Source organism: Felis catus, chromosome A1 (assembly GCF_018350175.1).
Source record: "Felis catus isolate Fca126 chromosome A1, F.catus_Fca126_mat1.0, whole genome shotgun sequence".
NCBI classification, from domain to species: Eukaryota; Metazoa; Chordata; class Mammalia; order Carnivora; family Felidae; genus Felis; species Felis catus.
This window is the reverse complement of record NC_058368.1, coordinates 27,446,535-27,473,445: the sequence shown is the minus strand read 5'-3', so window position 1 is coordinate 27,473,445 and position 26,911 is coordinate 27,446,535. Positions and strand designations below refer to the sequence as shown.

The following is a 26,911-nucleotide window of genomic DNA, read 5'->3' as shown; positions in this document are numbered from 1 at the left end:
GAGAGAGGCAAAACAAGAAAGAGACTGATGGTTACCAGAGGGGAGGTGGGTGGAGGGATGGGAAATAGGTGATGGGGATTAAGGAGTACGCCTGTCATGATGAGCACTGGGTGATGTATGGAACTGCTGAAATACCATATTGCACTCCTGAAACCAATGCAACACTGAATCTGACTACTCTGGAATTAAAAGAAAATAAAATGAAATATAAATAAATTAATTAAAACAAAAAACAAAGCAGCATATTTGCAACCTCTATCCCCTCTTTCCATGTTTCCCCTTAGTGCCTACAAATCTAAATGATCATCCAATGTTTGTCACAAGAGCTCCTTCATCATGACTGGTTGAGGCAAAGAATACAGAGAGAATGTGGGACTAAATAATTTCCCAAGTCACACCTCTGTCGCATTTTCAGCTAAGCCCGGTTTTCTGTTCAGCCATCCAATGAATATTTATGCTGCATACGTGTATTATATGCCTACTGTATGCCAAGTAATGCTAATGTGTTCAGGATACTGAGTCTAAAGTGTCAAGAAGTGTGTGCCACCCACCCCCCCCCCCCGCCCCGGGGTCGGCAAGCAAGTCTTTTATAAAAGGTCTGTAAGAAAGCTTATGGGAAATGTCGGTAGATGAAGCTGGAAAAGTAGATGATAAGGAGTCTGGATTTTACTTGGAAAGCTTAAGTACTGAAGGTTGTTCAGCAGAGGAGTTACGTGAGTGATTCCGCATGTTAGGAAAATCGTTCGGAGGGAAAGGAAATTGGAGGCAGGGATGCCAAGTTGGGGTCTACTGCAAATAGCCTGTTTATTGTTTACTTTTCATGATAAGGGTTCAAAACCACGTCAGTGGTGTGTAGAGTGCAAAGTGTAAGAGCTACTTAAGAGGTAGAACTAAAAAAATCTGATGGCCTGGTGGATGAGTAAATGTAAGGACGAGCAAGTACCTTGGTGAACCGGAAAACAGCAAGTATAGGAGATGATGCCTCCAAGGTTGGAAATGTTGAACTTCAGTATTCCATGACATCTTGTCAAGATATTTTGGAGAAAAATAGGATGTAGAGGCTTTTGAGCTTAGAAGCAAGGCCCGGACAGCTCTTTCTGTAGGCCATTTGTGTTTGCAGCCAGCAACCTTCATGTCCCCTCCTTCGGGGACAAAGAAAAGTCTGGCTTACTACTTGATATGGAAGAGGTGGATTCCCCAAGCTCAGGGTTCCTCTCCTGTCACATAGCCCACTGCATGAGCTTCCATCTGGGCACCTCTGTGGGGCAATGATCAGGTTGTTGGATCCATGAGGATAAATCTGGTGAAGCCTGGGATGGCTGCTTGGTGGCCCAAAGTCCTCAAAAGAGGGCTTGCCAAAACCTTTTCTGAGAACAACCCATCACATTAGGCACAAATCGGCCATAATAGGAAACACTATTAGTAAATAGATAGTAAATAAAAAATAGTCAAAAAAAGAGTACATTTCAAGAATATGATTTCAAGGGTATCAGAGGCCATAACCAGTGTATGCTTCATCTCTAACTCTGGAAGAAACGTGGCTGAAGTCTATGACTCCACCTATGAATTTCATGTTCTCCACTGAGGATGTTCCAACGTAGCTATTAAGTAATCAGGGACACTTTTTTTTTTTTTTTACTGGGACATTAGATCACAAGTTAGAAAGGCTTTGCCCCTTTCTTAAAAATATCACTGCTTTTATTATTCCCTCTCAGCCCACATCTCTAGAAAATGGAAGGGACCTTCTCAGAATAGAAAAGTTTCGTCATTAGAAACGTAAAATGATGAAGACGCTTTATCTTTTATCACATCGAAATCCTCTACCCTGATGATGTGACAAGCCCTGAAGAATTATGTGTCTCCTAGATGTTAGGGAGACGGGGTTTCAGATGCCTGAAGACTGCAAACTAGATGTGGATAAGAGGAGACAGGATTACGAGAAGGTTACTAAGGACAAACTGTTAATGGTATATCAAGTATACAGTAGGAAAGAACATGAGGATGGGGATCCCAAGTCTCTTCGCAGTGAGATCAATAGGATTATGAAATAGTATTCCAAGGCAAGTGGTGGAAACACCATTCACTTGACACAGTAAAAAGCCCTCCAGTCTACAAAATGCCCAATGGGTAACAATTCTGCACTTGGCAAGAGAAGGGACACGATTATCTAACAAATCTTTTCTCAGCCCACCTTTTAACTCTAATTTCTGTGACACTTAGAAGGAATCATTACAGAGCTGGAAGAAGAGGTTTTCAATAACTGGAAACTAGATATCATGGACTTTTTCAAAGACTTTTTAAGAGTCAGCTGCTTGAAGGCAGAAATTTCTCCTCTAAGAATCCTTGTCAATCACTTTGAGGAATGACCAAAGGAATTGATCCGTGTAGAAAAGCTCTTTCTCAATAATTTGCTGATCTAGAAGTGTCCCTGTTGTTTTGTTTTTGTTCCCCTCCATCCACCAAACCCCTAAGAACCAAGAACATGGCTTCTCCAGCTTCATAGACTCCTTTTGTTATTCCTTTCATTTCATTATTCTCGTGACCTTAATCCTTAACTTTGCTGCTATTTCTTTGCTATTACAAAGCTGCTTGAATATGTGGTATACACCCACTGTGTCTACTGCCTTCCCACCTGAAATCTCCACTTTCTCATCCATCAGCCCATGAAGCTGTCCTTTGAAAGATTCTCAGTGACTGTTTTTCTCGGTCTCTTACCATGTGATGTCTGACATCGCCGACATCTGTCACACTTGCTCCTGTTACAGAAAAGGTCCTGGTCCTTTTCCTCCTAAAGTTTGTTTAGTTTTCACTGGTTTTTAAATTCCCTCTGCTGGCCCATTACACATGGAGAAGGGCGTTACTTTGTTCCTCTTATACTCTAACTTTGGGAATTGCCAGAGTTCAGTCGCCACTTTCTCTTCTCTACTCCCTTTTACCAGAGGGCTTTCATTCTCCTGGGTTCAACTGTCATCACACTGAACTCTTTAACTTCCATTCTTTTCACTGGCTGACCACTGGGCTTGTCGGCTTGAATCTGCCACTACCCAGCTTGAATCCAGCGTGAGGGTGGCCATGAGGTGGCACAAAACGCACCACAGACTAGAGTTTTAGCCTTGACTCTTCCACTAACAACTGGTTGACCTTGGGCAAGTTACTTAACCTCTACAAGCCTCAGATCAATTGTCTACAAATGAGGGTGCTGGGCGGAGTAGTCATCTCTGAATAATGCTCGAGGGAGTCCTATCGGCTCTACAGAGGTGATGTGGAAGGTTCCAAGGGCAGACCTCTAGAATTCCCACTCATTTACTGCTTTCTTCTGTTTTCGAACCCAGGACTTCTGTGTAAAGCTTCATTTAAGCAAATGTCCTCATTTAAAAAAAAAAAAAGTCTGAGCTCCGGTCCTGCCTGATGTGGGTCTTCCAAAATTCTCTAAAATCCAATTCATCTCACCTGTCAGGCTGCAGCCTCTTCTAACTTTTCCATATCTATTAGTAGGACCATCATTCTTCCACCTGCAGGGGCTTGGAATATTCATCTTATTTTGATTTTTTTCTCTCCTGTCCCCTAAGTGCTTCTAAGATCTCTCTAGATCCGAATTCTATCAGCTCTCTGTGCAATGTCTCTCCTGGCCCCTTCCCATCTCTACTATTGGCACTCTGCTATCAGTTCTTTGACTACCGCGAGAACCTCCTACTTTGTCTCCTTCTCTGGTCTCTTCCTTTTCCAATCTATCTTACATGAGGTTACCAGACCAGTTATCTAAAATGCCACTTTCACTTTGTCACTCTCCAGTTTAAAACTTGGATGCTTTCTGATGCCCTATGGGAAGATGTCAGATCAGATCTGGCATTTCTGGTTCAATCCTACCAAAAATAGCCCGTCTTCTGTATATATTATGTCCACATATGTTCTTCGAAAGCCTTAGAAAGCCTCCTCCCTTTTCTTCATCACTTCCTGCTTACATTTTACACATAGTACACGTCCCTTATCTCTCAGAGGCCTTTCTTCCAGGCTGTTTGCAAGTTTTCCTTATCGCTGCACATTTTCTATGTCACTTATGTGGCAGTTGATCATTTATACGTTTTGATAGAACTGACTCATCTGACTTTGTTTTTTCAGCAAAATCATCAACGCCTTTAGGGCAGTCACCATTTCCAAGCAAGTGAGGCAGCGTGGCTGATGGAACCTGTGTTCTCAATCTGTCACCATTATGTATGTTAACTTTAGGCTCAACTTAGCTTTCTCTTATGTAAAACATGGATAAGGACCCAAAGTTGCTGTGAAAGCCAAATGTCCTATGTGAGACAGTGCTTTTGAACTGTAAACGTCAAGAAATATATACTGTGGCATCATTTCTATCATCGGTCTTCACTTTTATTATTCTCAGGACTGAATGGATACAGAACAGGTGTATAATGCATACCTGGGGTACCGAATCCGTGCAAGAATTCTGTATAAGACCTTGACTGCCATTATATGAAAACGCGTAGGCAAAAGTGGTGACTGTGGGGGCATTCAAACTGTGCATATTTTCTATTTTCTAAATGTTTGAGGTTGTCTTACTATACCACTATCCTGATAATCTAAAAAGAAATACAAAGGAGCCAGTGACATATAGATGACAAAATGGTACAGCACAGCCAGTAAGAGCTGACTACTTCACTGAATACCATAATGAGTGACATCCCTCCCCACACACTGAGTAGCGAGACCTTCACCGTGTGACTCCCCTGTGGCACTCCGAGGGCTGGTGGGCTCTATAGCCACTAGTAGAAGGTGAGTGGGACAGTCGTCAAGATCAGCAGGGCAAAGATTCACCGCGTCACCTCCCATCTGCCAGCACCGCACCATAAGGCTCGCATTCCTTCCCTGTTTTCCTTGTTCCGGGGCCTTGTTTTGCTGTTTGCTCCTAAGCCCTGCTATTGAACATCACACCCTGTGAATCGAGGGGCCCTGGAGACCATAGTCAAGATGCTAATCAGCTACTTCAATATCCTTTACTCACGTTTTTTTTCTAAGTACTGACGGCAATCCATCAAGTGACATGACAGTCTCCAATAACTGTCAAGCTATTCCTCAGAAGATTGTAACTGTGGTCAGGGGAGGGAAGAGAATGGAGGCGCCTTTCACACTTTTCTTGATGGGCCAGTGGCTATCACGGAGCAGGTGCCCAGTGGCTGACAAATGAGGGAATGGCCCCTAAATAATGGTCTGGGAGAGTGGAAAAAATGGATCTGGACACAGAAGACTGGTTCTAATTGCTACTGACTTGCCGTGTGCCCTTGTTTCATTATTTGTTCGTAAAAAGTGGGATTTGAAGCACACAATCTCTGCAGCGTCCTCTTGCACCAGAATCCCCTGCCTGCTCTGTGTCCTTTTCCCTGACTTGGAACTTCCCTTCAGGATAAGGCAGCCAAGTCGGTACAGACAACATGTACTTATCCTGGATTTCGTTTAGAGAGGAAAGAGGAAGCAGAGGGAGAAAAGCAGTGAAGAAACATATGGATGAGAAAAGGACGGAGGAGAAGGAGTACCTGAGGAAGCTTCAAATTTTCTTATGGTTCAAAGGAAAGTAAGAATGCCTCGGTCCCCAAGAGTGAGCGGGATCTAGGGAATTTTTCTGTGGGTAGGAAGTCGCAAGTCCTTGCTAATCTTCCCACTTGCTGAAGCTTGGTGCCGCCAGCCCCAAGGGTCATGGGCGCTCACTGACCTGTGCCCCTTCCTCAGAAGCCTGATGATCAGGGTCTGCATGAGGGGAGCCTCAGAGAGACCATGTGGAAGCAGACATGCAGGGCTCCTGCGGTTAGCTGCCTCGCAGTGCATCCCCCTGTGACCTGCCGAGATGTCCCATCTCCTTGGGATTCCACTGTTGGACCCAGAGGGCATGCATTGTGTCCTCAGAGGCTCCAGGAACTGCGTTTTCTAAGATTTCCAATTGCAAAGATTAAGACAGGTGAGAACTGGTTGCAGGCTGTTAAGTGGACCCTTTTAAGAAGGACAGGTGAAAGCTCCGTGTGGTTTAGGTGCCAGAGCTATCCAGATACAGTATTTCTCCTGGTAGCCTTCTTTTCTGGTCATTCCTGGTTATATTTATTTAATAAATACTATAGAGTGTTTACTACATGCAGCCAGTATTATAAGAACTTTACTAATGTGAACTCATTTAATCCTTAGAACAGCCCTATGAGGTATTACTGCATTCCCCTTTTACAGACGAGGAAAGTGAGGCATACAGAAGCTAATGACTTGCCAAAGATCACACAACCAGGAAGCAGCAGATGTCATATTCGAATCAATGCTGTCTCACTCCAGAGTCCTAATTACTGTGCGAGGCTGCCTCTCTCGAACGGCCTCCTGGCACCTATTACAATCCTCGTCAACTGAGAAATGCCCGTTGAACACCAGGATCAAATCCTCTTCTGAGCGCTGCCTACAGGCCTTGCCCATCCGGAGCCAGATTGGCTCTTGCATAGTCATGAAAGCAAAGCGAAGCAAGGCAGAAGGCCAGCAGGGGCTTGGCCAAGGAGCAGCGTTAGCAGGGATGGGGCGCGGCTGCCTGCTGTCGTTAGGTGGTGACAGACTTTCTTTGGACGAGGGGACACGGAAGCCATTCTAAAGGGAGAATGGACAGCTTCCGTGTGTGAAACAGAGGAAAGAGGAGAGTTAAAAGAGAGTTAAATAAGTGAAGTCCGGATGACTAGCAGAATAATGATACTAGAATCAGAGGGCACAAAGAATGAGAAGTACAGGCTCCAATAATTTAGAAATACCAGATGTGAGGCCTCGGAAAGGCAGCTGGAAATATGGCGCATGAGCTCAGGAGAGCGGTTGGGCCGGGAATGACTTTCCAGCCCACCTTGCGTCTCTCTCCCTCCTGCACAGTCCCAGCGCACACCTGCTGTCCCAGCAGAAGTTATTACCAAGGCTCCCTGTCACCATCGCGAGTTGCCCAGACTCAGAGAGACTGCTCTACCTTTAATCCTTTCGCGACACAGGAACAACGTCCTCGGCACCTGGAACAGTCCCTTGTACATAGTGTACCTGCAACCAGTATCTTTTGAAAGAGTAACGAGTGGACTCTAGTAAGTTGTGAATTAAATCAATCGGATCAATCTATTACCACACAGATACAGCGTAATCATAGGTGAAACTAACCGGTCGTCATAGGCTCTGGTCGGGACGCTTGGCCTGGGGTGACTTACAAGAAGACTTTGAGGAATATATTGCAGGGGACAGTGAAAAAGCCAGTGCAGTCGCTTTGGCTATTTTGCATTCTTTCAGTTTCTAAATGCATTTGCTGTAGCATCATTTTAAAGTAAAATCATTTCTTCACTATTTTGGATTGAAGAAGGTAAAAAGTGAATTTTTCGTTTGCATCTATTATTAATGCCTTCGATATATTTTGAATTTAAATATTCACTCTTCTGGAGACCACGATAAGCTTATAACCTTGTTCTTCTCCTTTCCTTTCCCAAACTTAAGACAGTTCTCCAGTTTGCTTTAATTCTTAGTTAATAACTTCTCTTGTTTTTATTTCAATACAAAATTTGATATATACATCTCTTCAGTGGAGAAAAGTTATAAAATATAAGAAGAAAATAGAAATTAACTCAAATTTGCCTATCCAGACATAAGCATTATTAACATTCAGATATTTACCCTTTATATCTCATATATAACCCTCCCCTCTCTCTCTCTAGAACATAATATACACACACGTATACGTATATATACACACACATGTATACATATCTGACTCTTATTTGAAAAATAGGGATTCTCCCACATGTACTTTTAATAAGAGAACGGAGACTTTGACGGGAAAGACTAATTTCAATTTTGTAATGTTTCCCATTAAATAGTAAGAGCGTCACTGCTGCCTGGATCATAACTTAATTACGGCTATGACAGTTCACACCATGCTCAGACCGTGGTCTCGACCTGGCAAATGAGTGGCTTTCTTTTGGCATAGTCTTGTGACAGTCATATTAAATACCAATGATCTAAAGGTGGGAAAACATTCCTTTGTGTTCTGATAACTCCGTTCATTATTTAAAGTGTAAGCTGTAGTAGTTTATTTTTAGTTTTGCTATACGCCATTTGTAGGTGTTCCCAAACACACTTGGCCTCAAACACAGTTGTGTGTTTCTCTTCAGTGTGTAAAAAATGTCCCCCACGCTGCTCTGCCTATGCAAGCACATACCCTTCATAGCCTGCAAACGTACTGACATGAAAAATCTCCTTAACCAATAAAAACAGAGGAGCAAACAGAAGAAACTAAAGCGAACTAGTTTTAAATGTATGTATGTGCATCCAGAATTAGTTGGTTTGATTTATCTTGTATGATACTGACTCTATTGCTGGTAAAGATTAATTGTATTATGGTGCTCCTGGCATGTTATTTTCCCAGTCCATTTCTCAGTATGACATTTCTTATTTTTCTCCGCTACAAAGCACCCACTATCATAATTTTCACCTGCTGAGTTTACGTTACTAATGATAATATTAAAATTCAGAGTTTTTTGACCTTTATGGCGGTAAATTAGGTCATGAGAATAGATGGGATGCAATCTGATAAATGAGAAAGACATTTCATTATTATTTACGTAAAATGAACTTCGCAAGGTTGGCCAGGCACACTATCTCAGTAAACACTCAATTGTCTCCCCTCTCCAACACACCAGAGTCCAGTTCTCTCCTCTGTGTTCTCGCATGTGCGATGCGAGAAATATTCCAAGAACTAAGTGGCTGGAGGGCTGATGCGCAGTGGATCTGGCATACGAAGTTCTCTGAATAAAAAAATCACATGAGTAATGGTCATGATACTCACTGAACGCTTGGTAGGTGCCAGGTGCTTATACTATTACATCCCTGTTTACAGATGGAAAAACTGAGGCCCAGAGAAGGGGAGTAGCTTCCTAAGTTCACACACCCGGAAAGCAGTGGCTCCAGGACTGGGCCCCCGACACTCAGACTCTGGAGCTATTAGTCTGTGCTGCTGTCTGAGTCACCTCTCACGGAGTCACAACTTCTCCACTTTGTTCAAATCCCTCATCCTGCCCCAAGTCCTCTTCCTTACCAAGAGCTAGTCTTTAGTGATTTCCCCTCTTTGCCGTACGTGCTCTCCTCAGTGGGTCATGTGCTCCTTGGGGGCAGTGACTGGGCTGTGGTGGCATATGCTCCCCACGCAGTACTGTGCCTACACCCCTGCACTGGCCCGCACCTGGATGTGGATGCACCCGGCTAAGCTGTGAGTCCGCGGTCTTTTGCATACTCTCCGAAAGGATGTGATTTCTTATGAACTCCAGTCTGGCAGTTACGAATTAGGTAGTATTTTCTTTCGGGGGCTGAATGGCAGAGAAGTTCAACATCTGGACTAAATAAAGTCCCTGGCCACCTCAGTTCAGCATAGTTTGACTGGAGTTTCTTGGGCCTCTACCCCTCTTAATGTTCATCAAGTATTTTTTGAGCGTCTACCATACGGTAGGCTTTGTGCTAGACAAGAGCCACAGATGAATCATAGTAATTCCTATGTGTCCAGGGGATGAGAGGCATAACAAATACATTAAAACACAGTGTGACAGAAGCCATGACAAGGGTTGGCCTTGGGTGCCGTGGGAGCCCAGAGCAGTCCCTAACCTGGACTAGGGTGGGAAGCAGCTAGCAGTTACACAAAGTGTAGTCAGCATCACGTGGGAGTTTGTTGGAAATGCAGATCTGTGGGACCCAGCCCAGATTTACCCAATCCGAAACTCTGGGCTGGAGTCCAGCAATCTGGACTTTTAAGAAGCTCTCCATTAGATTCTACCGCTTGATAAAGTTTGAGAAATACTGCCTTCGAGAATGGAAGACTCACAGACACACGCCAATTAGGTAAGAAGGCATATGCCAAATGAACACGCATAAAATAAAAGTGAGGTGGGGTGGTCCCTGTATCACCTCCATTCTAACTTGCACAGTCTACAAGACTTCTGTACACGTCTTCAAGTGAACCAGAATGGAGCACGTTCACCCTCAAGGTCACTTGCCTATAATATCCACAAAGAAGTGTGTGTACCTTTCACCTCCCCAGGCCAGGCAGATTCACAGAGCTGTCCCAGGCTGCTAGAAATTCTATGTCAATTACATCGTCGGTCGGTAAGTATTTTAAATGTTACAAACGTATTCACCTACGTGGGCTCATCACTGGGACAGGTTCTGTAAGGCACATACATATTACCTGCCATGAAGGCACATATGCCTGCATTGAGGCGGTACGCTTATCGTAACTGGGTCGTTCGGAATGTTTGGAATGCAGATAAATACTGTGGGAATATGGAGAAGATGGTAACTGATTTGGGCTGAGCCTGGGATAAGGCCCCAAGAAAGGGGAATTGAGCTGGGCTTGGAAACAGATGGAATTTGCAAGGCAGGTAAAAAGTAGCTCATCAGCATACACTGAACAGTCTGGAAACTGTCCAGACAAACAAAGGCACTCTGTAAACTCATGGGGAAGCTGACATAACAATAAAAATGACGGTGATGCTGAACATCACGGTCACAAATCTCCCCTACAAGGGCAATTTCAGGGCTGGGAAGCCCGAGGCTTATAGGATTTTCTTGAAAAAAAAAAAAAAAATCAAATAGGAAGAAATGTGAAAGAAAAAAAAAAAAAACACAACTATTAAGTGTTCCAAGGCTGGTGAGTCTTTTCAGGGGAATCTGCAGGGTTTCTGGAGAACGGTTTCCATATACCTGGCAAGGCGCTTCCCGCAAGTCTCCAGGTGACTGTGCAGGTTTATGAGCAGACCGCTGCCCGGGGTGGGGGTGACAGGCAAAGACCTCTGTGGTTCTGACACCGGCACAGCTCAGAACTACTCACTCATTTCTGCAGGAAAAGTCCCACAGTCTCTCTACAACGAACATAACCCACGAAGGCCCCTCCTTTGCGCACCAGCTCTCCTCCCAGTTCGACCTGGGCTCCTACCCGGGTGGGAGGGAGTTCACACTGAGGTTCGGCTTGCTGAAATTCTGAAATTTTGTCATACCCTAAGTTACACTGAAAGCCGAAAGTGTGAGGTTTGCAACCTGCACGGAGGTTTGGCAATGCTCAGTTACAGGTGGCCGTAAACTGGACGTCTCAAGAGAGCCGCCGGGCTGGGTGTCCCGCAGGGGAGGCTGGGAAAGGGGAGGTGAGCCGCACTTGGTGGGCAGTGAACTCACAACCCAGTGGATTCCCACCCGTCAAGCCCTAGGGAGACAGGGAGGGAATGGAGAGAGTGCTTCCACCAGAGCTGGGCAGAGTTTTGAGGCTGAAAGACAAGACCACACTTCACTTGATTGCGGATAGTCTGGACGTATCTCTTTCCAAGTATAGTCTTCGTAGTTACCCCCAGGAAGCCCCCCGATATTTTATTGGCAGATTAACATCCGAGCTTGCTGCTTCAAGTTCAAGAACCTTATATTTTGGATACAGTTTTCACGAAGCGTGTAGATTCGCGCAGCCGCAAACACACCTTTGTGTAGCAAAGCTCACCACCGGAGCTGGCAGGGGTGTGGGGGACGGCGAGAGGCACCGCTCTCCCGCCTGCCAGGCGTGATTTCGAGGTGCTGGCGGGCAGCAGAAGGCGATGGAACAGGGAAACTTCCTGTCATAGTCTTTCCTGCCCCTCTTCCCCTTTTTCCTCTTCCCAGCTCTCCACCTACTTTTCTTCTGTGTCATCTTCCTACACACTTTCTCGAAGAAATGCCACAGTCCAGTGAGTTATGTGGCAACGTGATGGATGAGGTCTGGAGATGAGCAGTGTGTGTGGAACTACACAGCGCCCCCCCCCCCCCCGGCAGAGCGAGGGCCGGCTGAACGGAGCAGCCCCGGGAAGAGCAGGTGGCAGATGGGGACCACCGCTGGCCCCCGCCCCGGCTGCTACGTTTCACCCTCTCCCCGTCCTGGTCTCCTGTGCGATCGGCACAAATTAGGGGTGCGGCAATCGTGGAAGACCTTTAATATTCTCACAACAACAGTCTGGGAAGCCCGGTGGCTCCGCGGTTAACATGGAACTCAGAAGGCACCTTTACCCACTGGTGAATCCCTGTTCCTTGCTGTTTTCAGATCACTAAAACAGGTGCTGTGTCAGCAGGAACCAAAGCTGTATGAGTCCAGGAGGCTCCTGACACTCTCCCCTACTACCTTCGGGAGGCACTACAACAAGCTTCTGCTTCTGTCCGCCTTCATTCTAGGTGGCTTTTCCCACGAATGTTCCCAAACTTTCTTCCTACTCACTTCCGATCGGCGTATCAGGTAGTGCGAAGCTGTATCTCGTGGGAGGCAGGAGAACTGTGATTAAGCCCCCTGGGTTTATTTGACTTTAAAATGATGTTGCTTGTACTCAAGTCATGTCTGTATGCTTCTGCATGCATCTCTTATTGCTGGTTTGGGGCGTACATGTGTCTTCTGGGCCATATTAGGAATAAAAACTTCTTTCTCCTTTTGGGATTCGAACCCATTTTGTTAATTGATCACTCTTCTCGATCTTACGTATTTCCTCCGGAGGGTGGACAAGCCTCATTTGGGTGTGGGCAGCTTGGTTCTGTGAGTCTGGATTTGGGGTCCACACAGAGAACAGGCTCTATATAAGTCCTTAGCCCACCGAGACGTCTGATCTCCCGTTCACAGCCCAGAACCCCACATAACGCATCTCGGTATTGTTCTTCTAAATTGTTCATGAAGCACACAGTTTGCCTTTCTCTTTAGAATGCAAATACCCTGGCAGTTGTGTTCCCTCTCCTGTTGAAGAACTCAGTCTCCTCTCTCTATGGTAACGACCACACATTATTGTTGGCTGTGTATCTCATCACTTACCACGTAGGCTTTGAGCGCCAACATTTTTAAAGGATCAGTGGATCTCGTGCCATCCCTAAATCCCAACCACATGGAAATCTTCCACATTTAAAAAGTCCTTAAACGGTAGATGGATTAACTAACGTGTGGTTAAAGAATATTCATCGCATACTGTCTGTGACAGAAAAAAAAAAAAAAAATTGAAGTCCCACGGTAGGAATGGATTAAATAAACTAGAGCACATCTGTGGCATGAAGTAGTAGATGGCCATCAAAAGTCACATTAAGAAAATACTTAACGTGGGGGAAAGGCTAATGGCTTATATGGGGAAAAGTGTAGGCTGTACGTGATATGCTACAAGCATGCTGAAAATGTATGCACGTGCACATAGACAAAGACGGGGAAATGTGAAGGAGTGGAAGTGTTTTTTTTTCTTTCTTTACAGTTTTCTGCATTTTCTAAATTTTTCACAAGGACAAAATGGTGCTTTTAAGATAGGAGCACTCATATACAGGCCTATGGGATCCCTACATCACCAGTCTTCCATTTTGAGCAACTGCTTTTGCTTCTACATCGGGGAGGATCATTCAGCCTTTAGGGGAAAGTACAGCAAAACCTTGGTGGGTGAGCATCATGTCTTCTGCAAGCATGCTTGTAATCCAGAGCACTCGTTTATCAAAGCGAATTTCAAGAACCATTGGCTCAGTTGTGATCTGGGGCGTTCGGCCACACGTACTATTCACACTGCGAGACATCGTTCGTTTATCAAGTTAAAATGTATGAGAAATGTTTGCTCGTCTTGGAGAACACTCGCAGAATAAGTTACTCGCAGGCCAAGGTTTTACGTACAACTGGTCTCCAAACTAGAAAACTGTTTTGTTTCAGATCTTGGTTTTAGCTATACCGGTCCCCCTGTCCATGTGAGGCCATTTTACATAGAGCTGAAACTTACGTCTCCTTTACCTATACTTCTCTAACCTGGCCTGGGCAAAGAAGGTGTTTCCATTTCTCTAAACCCAACGCATGGCCAAGCAGCTACTACCAACTCCAGTCTTGACAAAAAGGACAGACCACGTAGTCCCCAGCTCCACAACACATCATTGGTTGGCAGCGAGGAGCTTGTTAGGAAAACTTAATCACGTGTTTACTGGAAACAAGCACTGACCATGAAGCCAGCCTCTGCCTGTTTTTGATGTCTCGTCCTTCCTGCGGGCTCTGCACGGGCTGGAAAGTGGGTGTGGTACACAGCCTCTTCCAGGCCTCAGTCCCTCTCAAGGGTGCAGGGTTGGGATGTGTGTGGGTTTTATTATTATTATTATTATTATTTAATGTTTATTTATTTTTGAGACAGAGAGTGTGAGCCGGGAAGGGGAAGAGAAAGAGGGGGACAGAAGATCTGAAGCTGGCTCCGGGTTGACAGCAGAGAGCCCAGTGTGGGGCTCGAACTCACGGACTGTGAGATCATGACCTGAGCTGAGGTTGGACGCTCAACTGACTGAGCCACGCGGGTGCCCCAATGTGGGTTTTTTTTAGACGGAGTTATGGATTTTATGGCAACGGCAGGACACGTGGTTAATTCACAGCAGAAAACGTGGTAAGGCAGGCAGTATGGGGGCAGGAGGGTGTGGAGAGGGAAGCAGAGGTAGAGGATGGGGAAGGAAGCATCAGCAAGAGAAAAGCAGTAATGCTACAGGAGCTATAATTTGAGGAAAAGGCGAGTTCTGGATGTCAGCATTTGGTATGTGAGGACAGTAATATATTACAGAAAGGAAATTTTAGTCACGACAAGTCCACCTTCTTGATTTCAAACATCTACGGAGCGAGGGTGACCTCAGTCACCCAGAGACGTGGGTCCGTCTCTCCCCGGAGGAAGACAAAGTGGCTATCGGTTTTCCAGTTGAGCTTTCTAGGGGCCCTCGTGCTCCCTACGTACCCACATGTCATATATCTCATTCCTGTCAGATTCTCCTCTCCATGGAGCCAGTCCTTACGGTAAAGGTCTCATCTCCAGAGAGTTGCTGGAAACACGCAAGTAAATTACCTCAAGCCCATTATGCCCACTGTGATATTAACTTGATGGCAGAGAATAAGCCCTGACGGAATGAAACACAGGCCAAGCAAGTTTTGACAAGCGCAGGGCACAATGACAGGGGCTGAGCTCACCTGGGCTAAACCACGTCTACACGCCTCACTGACGGGTCTCCAGAACCCAGTGCGGCACCTGGCACGTGGAAGGCCGGGGTAATAACGATGCCTAACGCAGGCCGATGATGTCAACACCGTCAAGCAATGCTCACAATAACCCTAATGAGGCAGGTGTGATTATTACTTTTGTTTCCGGAGTGGAAAAAAAATGTAGGTGGAAGACACTCAAGGTCTCCTGGACAGGAAGAGGGGCTGCACCAAGATGGAAGCCAGGCCGCCTGGTGCCCGGGTCTATTCCAAAGCCCTATACTCTGCTGCCTCCCCCACAATGATGACTTCATTAACTGAGTGAAAAGGGGACGGCAGGACAGACTGGGGACTCTGTACAGGCTGAGGGTGGCGGGAAATGGTGAGAAGAGAGATCTCCAGGGCTGCAGGAACTGTGATGTCCGTCCGCAGTCTCACACCCAGTCCCGCCAGGCGCTGGCTCGCCAGGTCAGGGGCTCCGGTTGCCCTCACAGAGCCTGTGGAATGGGGTGTGGGAAGAGTGAGTCCTTTCTGTCTTGTCTACTCCCCTTCCGGTTCCAGGTTGGGGACCCCCGAGAGCAGGCGGCAGGTTGTATAGGGGGGGAAAGGACGGGACTGAGTTCACGTCTTTGCCTTTTAAGAATCTGAGCCTTTCCTGCAGGGTTTTTCTTTTTCTTTCCTGCCTTATCGAATACACCAGTATATAGTCTTCCCTCTTGGGCTCGCCTGCCTCAAGGATGTAAAGCCACGTCCCGAACCCGGGCAGAGGACGGACCCAGCACTTGTGGGGCTTCAGCCGTAGACGTCATTAAAATACACGGTTAACAATGGCTTTCTGCTGCGGTGTGCTCAACTTGAACAATGTTCTTCACCCAGCGTCTCTTCTATACACTCCCAACGTCTTTACTCTGACAGATTTAAAGACAACTCTGAGGATTTACTTCCTTACAGAGGCAGCGCGAAAAACCGCAAAGTGTTTCTCTCTTTTGTGTTTTTGTTTTATTGTCGGCTGGGAAGGGTGTTGTACTTCACAGCGGCAACCTCCAGCATCATGAATTAAGCCTCTTTACAGGTTGCAAATGATTTCTCCGACCCCAGTGTGTGAGCCTGGGTTGTGCAGCCAGAAGACGGGGGTGTCGCGGCTTTCGTATGGCAGAAATGAGGACGGGAGGAGTGGAAATTAATGGGAAACTTTTAGACAAAATTGTTTATACGCTGCAGGCTTCAGCTGCCACTTTACTTGATTTCTCCTACTTATTCCTAAATTTCTTTTTTTTTTTTTATAATTGTAATTGCATTCTTTTTGTGAATGTTTGTTTCTTTTTGAGAGAGAGAGACAGAGAGAGCATGAGTGGGGGAAAGGCAGAGACAGAGACACATACAGAATCTGAAGCAGGCTCCAGGCTCCAAGCCGTCACCATAGAGCCCCACGCCGGGCTCGAACTCAGCAACCACGAGATAATGACCTGAGCCGAAGTTGGATGTCTCATCGACTAAGCCACCTAGGTGCCCCTATTCCTGCACTTCTCTCACCCTGTCCCTTCCCCTCCATTTTCTTCCATTTTCTCACCAAACATCCACACGTAAGGATCACAGGTGGGGATAGCTCTGGGAGGAAGGTCATCAAAAATGATGCAAGATAAGGGCGGATTTTTCTTTTTCTTTTAGATTTTGGTATCTGTTATGCATTAATTACCAGGGACCAGGCTAGGTATTCAGAAGTTCTAGGGATTAGGAGATAGCTCAGAGACAGAGATAAAAGGAAAATTTATGGTTTGCCTTTTAGGAAAGAAAACTGGGGCCTGGAATAACTGAAATCTCTAAATGAACTATAATAAAGGCTAGTTTTAAACTTGAGTACACTTAGAAGGTTGGACTGCCCAGCCGTCATTAACATATCCAGTTCCAAACACAAGGAAAAGTCTATTTAAAATCAGTACTCTTGGAGAGCAAGGCCTTTGCCGGTGATCTCAGGTTCTGGCTCTAACGGGTTTAAATTGGACCTCAGAAAACTTTCCTCCTGAGCACAAGCTCGCAGGTCTTCAGATGGGGACCAGGGTAGGTCAGTTTGGGGACCTCGGTAATAGCAGACAAAGTGTTGGTCAGAGACTGTTGTTGGCTCAATAAAACATAAAAACAGTAAAAAAGGAAGAGTAACAGGTCAAATCTAAGTGTGGTTAACATCCCATAAGCTGGACAACGCTCGGGACTAAGGCAAGAGGGTTAGTAAATTGCAAGACGAGACATATTTGTTATGAGTCCCTTCAGGACCACTAATGGCTACCATAAGTGTCCATCTGTCACACGACATTCTAAATGCTAAACAATTCTGCAAGTCTGAAACTCCCTGCCAGACTCCATGACATGCCTATTAATATACAGTATCCCCCAGAAACAAATATGAAAGAGGCAGAACGAGATTTATGGGCATGTTAATTACAGCATTATTTATAATAGTAAAAAAATGGGAAGTTAAATGCCGAACACATAGGTCTGTGGTTCAATTATTTCCTATCTGCATTACACAGCCATTAAGAATCATGTCTTTGAGGAACATTTGGTGACAAGAAAAATACTTATGATATAATGAGAAATCAAAAATGTACAAAACTGAAGACACCATGATAATATTTATTTATGGCTTTTTCCCTCTGGTCATATATATGCACATGACTGGAAAAAACTAAAATAAAATATTAATAGTGGTTATCTCTGAGTAATGAGATGTTAAGTTATTTTTCTTCACCTCTGTATTTTTTTTCTATGATTTTCCAGTTTCATACAGACTACTTCTTTTATAATAAAATATATTGTTTTTAAAAAGCAACTGTCAACTCTCATAAGAATATCCAGCTAAGCCTGCACCAGTCCTGTATAATTATTATTAATAAATAATATGTAAAATTCCTGCCCATGTGACTAATTATAGAGGAAAAAAAAATCTATATGTCTTAGTCAATAACCTCTGTGCCAGAGGCTTTAAACCTCATGATCTGCATTAAAATTCATCTTGTCATTGGCACAAGAACAGACACTCAGGTCAATGGAACAGAATAGAGAACTCAGAAATGGACCCACAAACAGATGGCCAACTCATCTTTGACAAAGCAGGAAAGACTATCCAATGGAATAAAGACAGTCTCTTCAGCAAGTGGTGCTGGGAAAACTGGACAGCGACACGCAGAAGAATGAACTTGGACCACTTTCTTACACCATACACAAAAATAAACTCAAAATGGATGAAGGACCTAAGTGTAAGACAGGAAGTCATCAAAATCATAGAGGGGAAAGCAGGCAAAAACCTCTTTGATCTTGGCCACAGCAACTTATTACTCAACACGTCTCCGGAGGCAAGGAAAACAAAAGCAAAAATGAACTTACTGGGACCTCATCAAAATACAAAGCTTCTGCACAGTGAAGGAAGCAGTCAGAAAAACTAAAAGGCAACTGACAGAATGGGAGAAGATATTTGCAAACAACATATCAGATAAAGGGTTAGTGTCCAAAATCTATAAAGAACTTATCAAACTCAACACCCAAAAAAACAAATAATCCAGTGAAGAAATGGGCAAAAGACATGAATATACACTTCTCCAAAGAAGACATCCAGATGGCCAACTGACACATGAAAAAATGCTCAACATCACTCATCATCAGGGAAACACAAAACCACAATGAGATACCACCTCACACCTGTCAGAATGGCTCACATTAACAACTCAGGCAACAACAGATGTTGGCGAGGATGCGGAGAAAGAGGATCTCTTTTGCACTGCTGGCGGGAATGCAAACTGGTGCAGCCACTCTGGAAAACATTATGGAGGTTCCTCAAAAAACTAAAAATAGAACTACCCTATGACCCAGGAACTGCACTACTAGGCATTTATCCAAGGGATACAGGTGTGCTGTTTCGGAGGAACACATGCACCCCAATGTTGATAGCAGCACTATCAACAATAGCCAAAGTATGGAAAGAGCCCAAATGTCCATTGATGGATGAATGGATAAAGAAGATGTGGTGTAGGGGCGCCTGGGTGGCGCAGTCGGTTAAGCGTCCGACTTCAGCCAGGTCACGATCTCGCGGTCCGTGAGTTCGAGCCCCGCGTCGGGCTCTGGGCTGATGGCTCAGAGCCTGGAGCCTGTTTCCGATTCTGTGTCTCCCTCTCTCTCTGCCCCTCCCCCGTTCATGCTCTGTCTCTCTCTGTCCCAAAAATAAATAAACGTTGAAAAAAAAAAAAAAAAAAAAAAAAAAAAAGAAGATGTGGTGTATACACACACACACACACACACACACACACACACACACACACACAATGGAGTATTACTTGGCAATCAAAAAGAATGAAATTTTGCCATTTGCAACTATGTGGATGGAACTGGAGGGTATTACGCTAAGTGAAATTAGTCAGTCAGAAAAAGACAAATATCATATAACTTCACTCACATGAGGACTTTAAGAGACAAAACAGAGGAACATAAGGGAAGGGAAACAAAAATAATATAAAAACAGGGAGGGGGACAAAACTGAAGAGACTCTTAAATCTGGAGAACAAACAGAGGGTTACTGGAGGGGCTGTGGGAGGGGGGCTGGGCTAAATGGGTAAGGGGCATTAAAGAATCTATTCCTGAAATCATTGTTGCACTGTATGCTAACTAATTTGGATGTAAATTTAAAAAAAAATAATAAACAACAAAAACAACCATAAAAAATGCATCCTGTCAAAATTCTGCCTTCTATACCAACTACTATTTATGTGGCTAGGTGAAGAGAGGGAATTGATACGCTAAGCCAAGTGTTTATGTACCCTGAGCACTCTTACGGATGAGGAAGGTGAAAGTCAAATCACTTGCCCTGGTCACACGGCTATTCAGGGATCAAAATGAACCCAAACCTTCTCAATCTAGTTTGAAAGCCTGATGCCTTCTACCACCACAAGGCCGATGGAAACTTTAGAGGAGACAGAGACTTCATTTCCGACATTTAAAACGACCTTCACCCGATACTGTGCAAGCGCTTCTAATGTGTGGCCAAAATAACTTTTTTTTTTCATTCACATAACCCAGCGAAGGTAGTAGGGAACTGCCCAAAGGAGACAACATGACAGACAGAAAAGAGCAAGACCCGCGGATCATCCACCTGTTGGGAAAGCCCTAGAAGAATAGGCAGTGGTTATAGAAACTAGCCCAACCTTTGGCCCAGTGAGAGAGGGGGGCATGGAGGGGGGCACCGGCAAGTGCTGCTGGGCTCCATCATTCCACAAACCTCTCACCCACCCTTGGTCACAGTGCTGCCCCTCCCTCCTACTTGGCCTCAACCCTGTCTCTCAACAGCCACTGCTTCTGTCGACTTTTCTATTGTGGGCTTTTTCAGCCCACACCCTGGATTCTAGAGAGGTCTCTTTCAAAGCTAAAAACTTTCTTCTAGGAAGGATAAAAGACTTCAAAGATGACCTTCCACTTTTCTCATTGAATAATGAATGCCTTTTGACATTTCTCAAAACGAGAGGGACTAGATATTGTGTGAGGCCTGCCTTCACACGCATCGTCAATTTAATTCGGCCAACAGATGAGCTTATAATCATAACAGCCTCCTGCTCAGAACCTCACAATTACAAAGTGCCTCCTCCACATCCATTATCTCATTTGCTTCTCACCATAAGCCTCACAAGAAGGAAAGACAGGTAATATCATCCCCATTTTGTAGACCAGGAAATCGAGGCATCCTGCCACTTTGCCTTGTTGGATTTGACGGCGGCTTTCCTCAGGAGACACAGAGGGACTGACTCTGAGGGAGAAGCATGTGAAGGTTCTGGTCGAGAATGCGGCAGCAATGTGTCCCAGGAGGGCAGGACCCTGGAAAAAAGGCTCCATGGTAAGGCGGGTGTTTATGAAATACTGGCGTGGGAAGAGAAATATTTAGGTGGCAATGTTGCCTGTGGAGAGCTCTGTATGCATGGCTCCCTCCTCTGCTTTCTCAAACCTCTCCGTTCTCCAAAGCTAACCCAAATCCCACCGATCTGGGAAGCTGTTCTTGGTTGTCCACCACCGCGAGACCATCGTAGTGACGTCTCACATGCCTCAGCCCGTTATGACTTCATGACACATGTTTGAGGTAGGCATCGCCATCCATTTTACAAATAGGAAAATGAAACTCAGAAGTGCTGACCTGCCCCCAGTTGCCACAGTTAATAGGCAGCAAAGTCCAGATTTCAAACTACACCGCATCACAGCTGCCTCCCCTTGTGACACACTTTTCACATCCTGTCTGTCGCCCGTGTGCTCCCTCATCCCCAACTCAGTTACAAGTTCTCGGAGGGTAGACAGCAAGCCTTCTATTTTCTCTGTAACCACCCCCCCCCCAGCACGCAGTAGAGCTCTACGTACGCAGTCGACTCTCCATAAACGTCATACGTTAAATATCCGTTTTGCAGGAACAGTAGTTATTAAAGAGGGATTTTTTTGGTACTTTGGATGTCAGGCGTTCCACGGTATATAATTAAAACAAGAGTGAACATGAAGTGTATAATTTCTCCCAGCTCTAGCTTAATCAAGCATTCATTACCATGTCTGATTCTGCGTTATGTGAAAAGAACTGCTTAGTAAGCATTTTCTGTGATGACGATAATCAAATACGTACAGATATCAGAGAGATTTTTAAAAAGGCAAAAGCACAACCATCATACATAGGGAGAGACAATGATCTACATGGCATAATATTCCACCTGAGACTACAGAACTTCCAAGGCAGAGAGAACACCGGACTGATCTTGGGCAACTGGATACACAAGGAACCCTAAGAGAAAAAGTCTGTGCTAACTGGGATCTTGCACCATTACTCTTGTATCAAGAAGATGGATGCACCATGCTCCTGTTCTGGGTCAGAAACAAGACAGGCGTCGCTTTCAAGGGCTTTTCTGAGAGACGGGGTCTGCTCTGAAACCTCTCCGGCATAGCAATCATTTCATTACCATCTTCAGTGACCAGCAAACTCAATAAATACGCATGCAATACACAACTTAATACCCCCTGTTTGGTCTCATTCCATTTGCCCTCCCAACACGTCATTAGCGTATAGCTTTGAAAATACAAAGGACTCAAAGAAATTCACGGAGACGAGAATTTTTATGGTAGAGATTAGCTCAAGTACCTCTAAAACTGACATTTGATAACTTAAGCTAACAAGAGCGGTGCCTGTCTACCACACTTTACTGCCAAACCATTCAGAGTAATCTTAATAAACCACCGAGGGGCAGGACTTCTGATCTCCTTTGTGTCGTAAATAAAGTGCCACATACCTGTGGGCATTCAACCAACATCAAGCAACAAGAGCAAATACTGGGTCAGTGGTACCTACATTTGTGTCCTCATGGCTGTGGCCGTTGGTCTCGACCAATTCCTTGGTACCTTTTAACTGCAAATTTCAAGGAGAAACAAAACAAAACAAAAACCCCACATGAGTAAGCAAGCATGTCTGTTAAATATACATCATCCTGTTAACTCTGATTTATCCGGGGTTGCACTTTATAAAACTTCCAAGGAAAGAGAACCAAAAAAACCAGATGGAGCATATAATTCTAATGAGTCTTACTGAAACAAGCTTGAGACCAATATTTTAGAAAACTTGATGGCTGGCAAAAAATAAATGGGTCTTGGTCATTATTTTTTAAATAATAAGATCAGAAAGCAGTTCCATAGGCATAAAATGTATAAAATTGGTTCTTAAGAATAACAAATGATTTCATTTCCTAGTTGTATTGCTATTAATTTAAACCCTGCAGTGTTTGCAAGTTGCCACCAGCTGATGTTAGACTAATGATTACTCGTGAATGATGTATTTTCCGTTGTTTTAACATGCCACAGTGCTATTGGACATGTCCTCCTTGAGAACATATTTGAATGACTGGCATTGTTTCTGGAGGCCTAAACAAAAAGATGATTTTCTTCCTCTTCTTTTTTTTTTTTTTTTTTGCAAAGGAAGAATCGGGAAGACATCTCCTTGGTCACTGAGGCATTAGAAGAAAAGCTATTGCTCAAATGAGATTTTTAACAGTGAACACCTGAAAACACTACTCCCTCTACTCTCTCTGAAGGCTTAGCAATAATCAGTTATCTGGAGATTTCTGGAAACCTTTAATTGGCGTTTTATCAAAGCAGACATTGGGAGCCGAGAGCAAGGGCAAGGGGGGGCGGGTCTTACGGCCGTTACCAGCACTGCTTCCTGGCTTTTTAATGCTTAGGAAGCAGCCCCTGCTGGATCATCATTTTTTTTAAGCCTAAAATAAAATGGTGGGAAATAAATGCTGAAAGTCTGAAAGAAAATAAATGCACGTGCACCCGTGATGTGTCCGATCTGACACGCTGGTTCTTTCTGGCTATTTGTACATATTAAAATGAAAGCTTGTGTGTGTGTGTGTGTGTGTGTGTGTGTGTGTGTGTTTAGGCAATGTCAAACCGTCGGCAAGAAAGCCACACGCTGTCCGTGTCAAGAGAGGGGCTTTGTGAAAGGAAGGGGAACATGTAGAAACTGAGCCTGGGGCAGCCGACGATGGACCAGAGGCTCTTGGGCTCGTTTCCACGTGGCTCCCACTTGGGACAACAATTCCGCCCGCTGGTCTTCGGGGCTACGTCACGGGTGTTTCCGCACACAGCAATCGCGACGTGTTACGGACGTGAGAAGAAAAGGGTGCCAGCGCGATAGCCAGGCCATCCGTTACCAGAGGGCACGGGGGGACTGAACAAGACCCTCCGTGTTTTCCCGTCCGAAGGTTTTCTCGTTGCAGGTGTTCCTTATCGTCTTTCTCTTGGCTCACCGAAGGTCCCGCGGTTCGTGCTTCCGTCGGGTGGAGCGGGCCTAGCTCTGAAAGCTTTGTTATTTTGCAGCAGAAGGCAAAGACCCGCTCCACCTTTCCGTGTTTACCAGCACAGACGTGCCCACGGCTCTCCTCCCTTTTACGTGGACTCCGTGGTGCCACTCCACGCCCTCTTGTCTTGCCACACCCCCGGCTGGCTCCCGCCCCCCCCCCCCCCCCCCCCCCCGGTGCTCCCTGTCCACCGGTTCTGTTCCCTCCCCTGCTCTCATCTGCCAGAACCGCCACAGGCCAGCGCTCCCTCCTGCAGCGGGGGGCTAGCCACTGCCGTGCCCTCACCGGCCTCTCCCTGTCCTCCTCTCCTGGAGCTACTCGTTTCCTCCAGGTGGAGCAGAGGAGCGTCTCGTCTGAGGGTACCTGGGCTTGTGAACAAGCACCAGACGCTGCCACCGTGGCACAGGAGGCGAGGGGCGGGAGCCAAGGGGCCCAGGAGGGGCCCGGAGGAGCCACATCCTAGCAAACAAGGAGGGTCGGGGTCCTTCTGGGGAGCCTAGGGAATAACCCTGCCTTCCCTGAATGGGGATGGTAAGGGCCTTCCCTCACAACCTAGTCTTGCTTTTTAGGATTCCCATCACGTGGCATCACTTTAAATAGCAGAATACCAGGTCTTCAGAAAAAGGTGTATCTTTTCCTCTCGTGTGTGTGTGTGTGTGTGTGTGTGTGTGTGTGTGTGTGTGACAGCATCTAAGCCCGCGCAGCCATACTGTCCAGGAGCGATGCTATTTGTGTAGGCCTTATGTATGCAGGCACTGAAGAAGTGTTTACACACGTAGTTACTCTACATAAGTCCAAAGGAAGCCTTATCGGGCACTGTTCTTGGAAGTACACAGGTGCCTTTGCAAGTGTATGTCTGTCTGCGGCGTGGGGGTGGCTGCGAGGAGATGGAAGGAACACGGCCAATGCGCGCTCCCAACCGCAAGGATGACAGGGGCTCCGGGCTAGAGGATGTCACAAAATAGACTGCCGGTGGCTACGGCAGCCAAATGCACGTGGCTGCAGTGTGTCCCCGGCCTGCTCAGACACGTGTCCTTCTGATGCCTTTGTTTGAAAAGAGCCGTCCCGTTTAAATTAGTACAGCAGACTGAAACACGATTCCTTCCCGGTCCGATTTTCTAGCTCTTTAATGATTTTAGTTGTGCTGAATCTTCATGTTCCCTGTTTAAGTAATAAGATGGAAGTGTGAGGCTTCACCACTGCCTGTGCGTGCACTTTTTGCCCTCTAAAAGTGCATGCCGCAACAAGAACGTACCAGTGCTCTCTGCGAAACTCAGAATCTTTTTTTTTATGACTGGGGTTTAGACTTCAAGTCCAAAACACGCATACCTTAGAGGTGTTGTGGGTTTGGCTCCAGAAAATTGCAATAAAGTGAGTCAACTGACTTTTTTTTTTTTTTTTTGGCTTTCCAGTGAATAAAAAGTTACGTTTTCACTATCGTCAATTAAGTGGGCAATAGCATTATGTCGAAAGAGATCATGTACGTGAAGGATCTGAGTCATGTGGAGAAAGGACAAATCCATCCCTCCCCATCCCAGCAAATCGAGGAGAGAGGGGGTCAGAACAAAACGACAAGGCTCAGAGCTATGTCTGATCAGGAGCAAATATGGACCAAAACAGCCTCACGATGCTGATAGTCTCTTTGTAATGTAGAGGAGGAAAGCCCGGGTGACTCGGAGTCTCCTGGATGGCAGGTCGCTGCGAATTTTGTCAGTTTTCAGCTCAGTCTAATTTCTCCAAAATCACACAGTAGATTCAGCCTCAGTCTGCATTATTTTATCTGTACTAATCACATAATCATTAGGTTTTATATTCTCCTTCAAAGCTATAAAAGCTTATGAAGTATCCAACGTCTTCACTTCCTACTCACAAATCCCTTATACTGTTAGGGGAAACTAACCAAAACTACATTTTCCTGCCCCCAAACCATGAAAAACGAAAAATCACTTGTAAAGTGACTGAGTCACAGCTGACTATTCTCCCGACGTCACTTTTTTAGATACACCATTTCTGAAGTTATTTATATTATACAAATAACCTTCTCATCAGCCACTGTGGGTGTGAAATGTAAAACAAGCTAAATTTGATCCCCCCAAAGGGTTGGGGTTACGCTCTGTGATTTTCTCCCTCCCAGTTACCATTCATTACATTGCTGGCAGCAAGGAAGTCCAGAAAGAGGCAAGCATTTCAAGAGCTCTCCCGTGTAGGTGCTGGGCTTAGATTTCACTCAGATTTCACTCTGCAGCTGAGCAATCCATCTTACCCTGCTGTAAGACAATACTTTCAAATCCACTTATCAATGTCAGGCCACACTTCAGTATCAAAGAAAGCCAGGATGAAACGATCAGATTTACAAACTTCATATAAAAGGTTGGTTGCTCACTGTGGTTAGATAAGTGCCCTGATGCACAAACGGGGAAGGCTCTTTTTTTTAATGTCCCCGTGACTCAGTCGTTCTCAATTCAGATGTCTGCGTGAAAGCCATGGGTTATGCTAAACACATTTCCCTCACTCTTATCCTTAAGAGGAAGCTACCCGCTTGCTTGGGGATCTGTCTGTACCTCCGGTGGTTTAAAACTTTATCAAAATTCATTTGTCTTTTGGAATGAACTTTGACACACCGCTGGCAGGCTCAGGTGGTCTCCGCAGGTGCAAGAGCGAAAACGGGTTTTAGATTCTACAGAGTGAAGCTCCCAGGGGGTTTGAGAGGGTGCAGGCCGACTGTCCCACAGACTGACTTCGGGAAAGTCTGCACAGGTGTCTGATACGAGCGACGTGCACGTCAGCGTATGCACGAAGCAGAGATGTTGCGTTCACTTACTTGTTCCTGGAGGACTTTAAGTAATGCTTGCGTGTGCGACTGCTCTTCCTTTGCTTGTTCCAATTCCGACTTCTTGTTGTTTAACTCCTCCTGGATGGTCAGCAGTTGCTGTGAAAGTAAGAATAGTTAAGGTAAATAGAGTGATGGCCAGGAGATGGCAAGATATTAAAAATATCCATTCAAAACCTGAGAAGATTTTTCTTTTATGTCTTAAAGGCTTAATCCAGACTTCAGCTAACT

General features: G+C 45.3%; 1 protein-coding gene across 17 annotated transcripts in view; it reads right to left on the bottom strand.

The window, feature by feature from the left end:
• Positions 1-26,911, bottom strand: part of ENOX1 (ecto-NOX disulfide-thiol exchanger 1) — a 579,959-nt gene that overhangs the window by 60,989 nt on the left and 492,059 nt on the right. For 14 of the 17 annotated variants that reach the window (XM_023251799.2, XM_023251820.2, XM_023251815.2 and 11 more), the window contains 2 exons: positions 26,672-26,779; positions 22,344-22,400 (listed from right to left, as the gene is read on the bottom strand). In XM_023251799.2, coding sequence (XP_023107567.1) covers positions 22,344-22,400; positions 26,672-26,779 — 165 coding nt within the window. Of the gene's footprint in view, positions 1-53; positions 8,790-22,343; positions 22,401-26,671; positions 26,780-26,911 lie in introns of those variants that run through there. The other 3 variants (XM_023251828.2, XM_045053399.1, XM_045053406.1) reach the window with 2 other exon arrangements.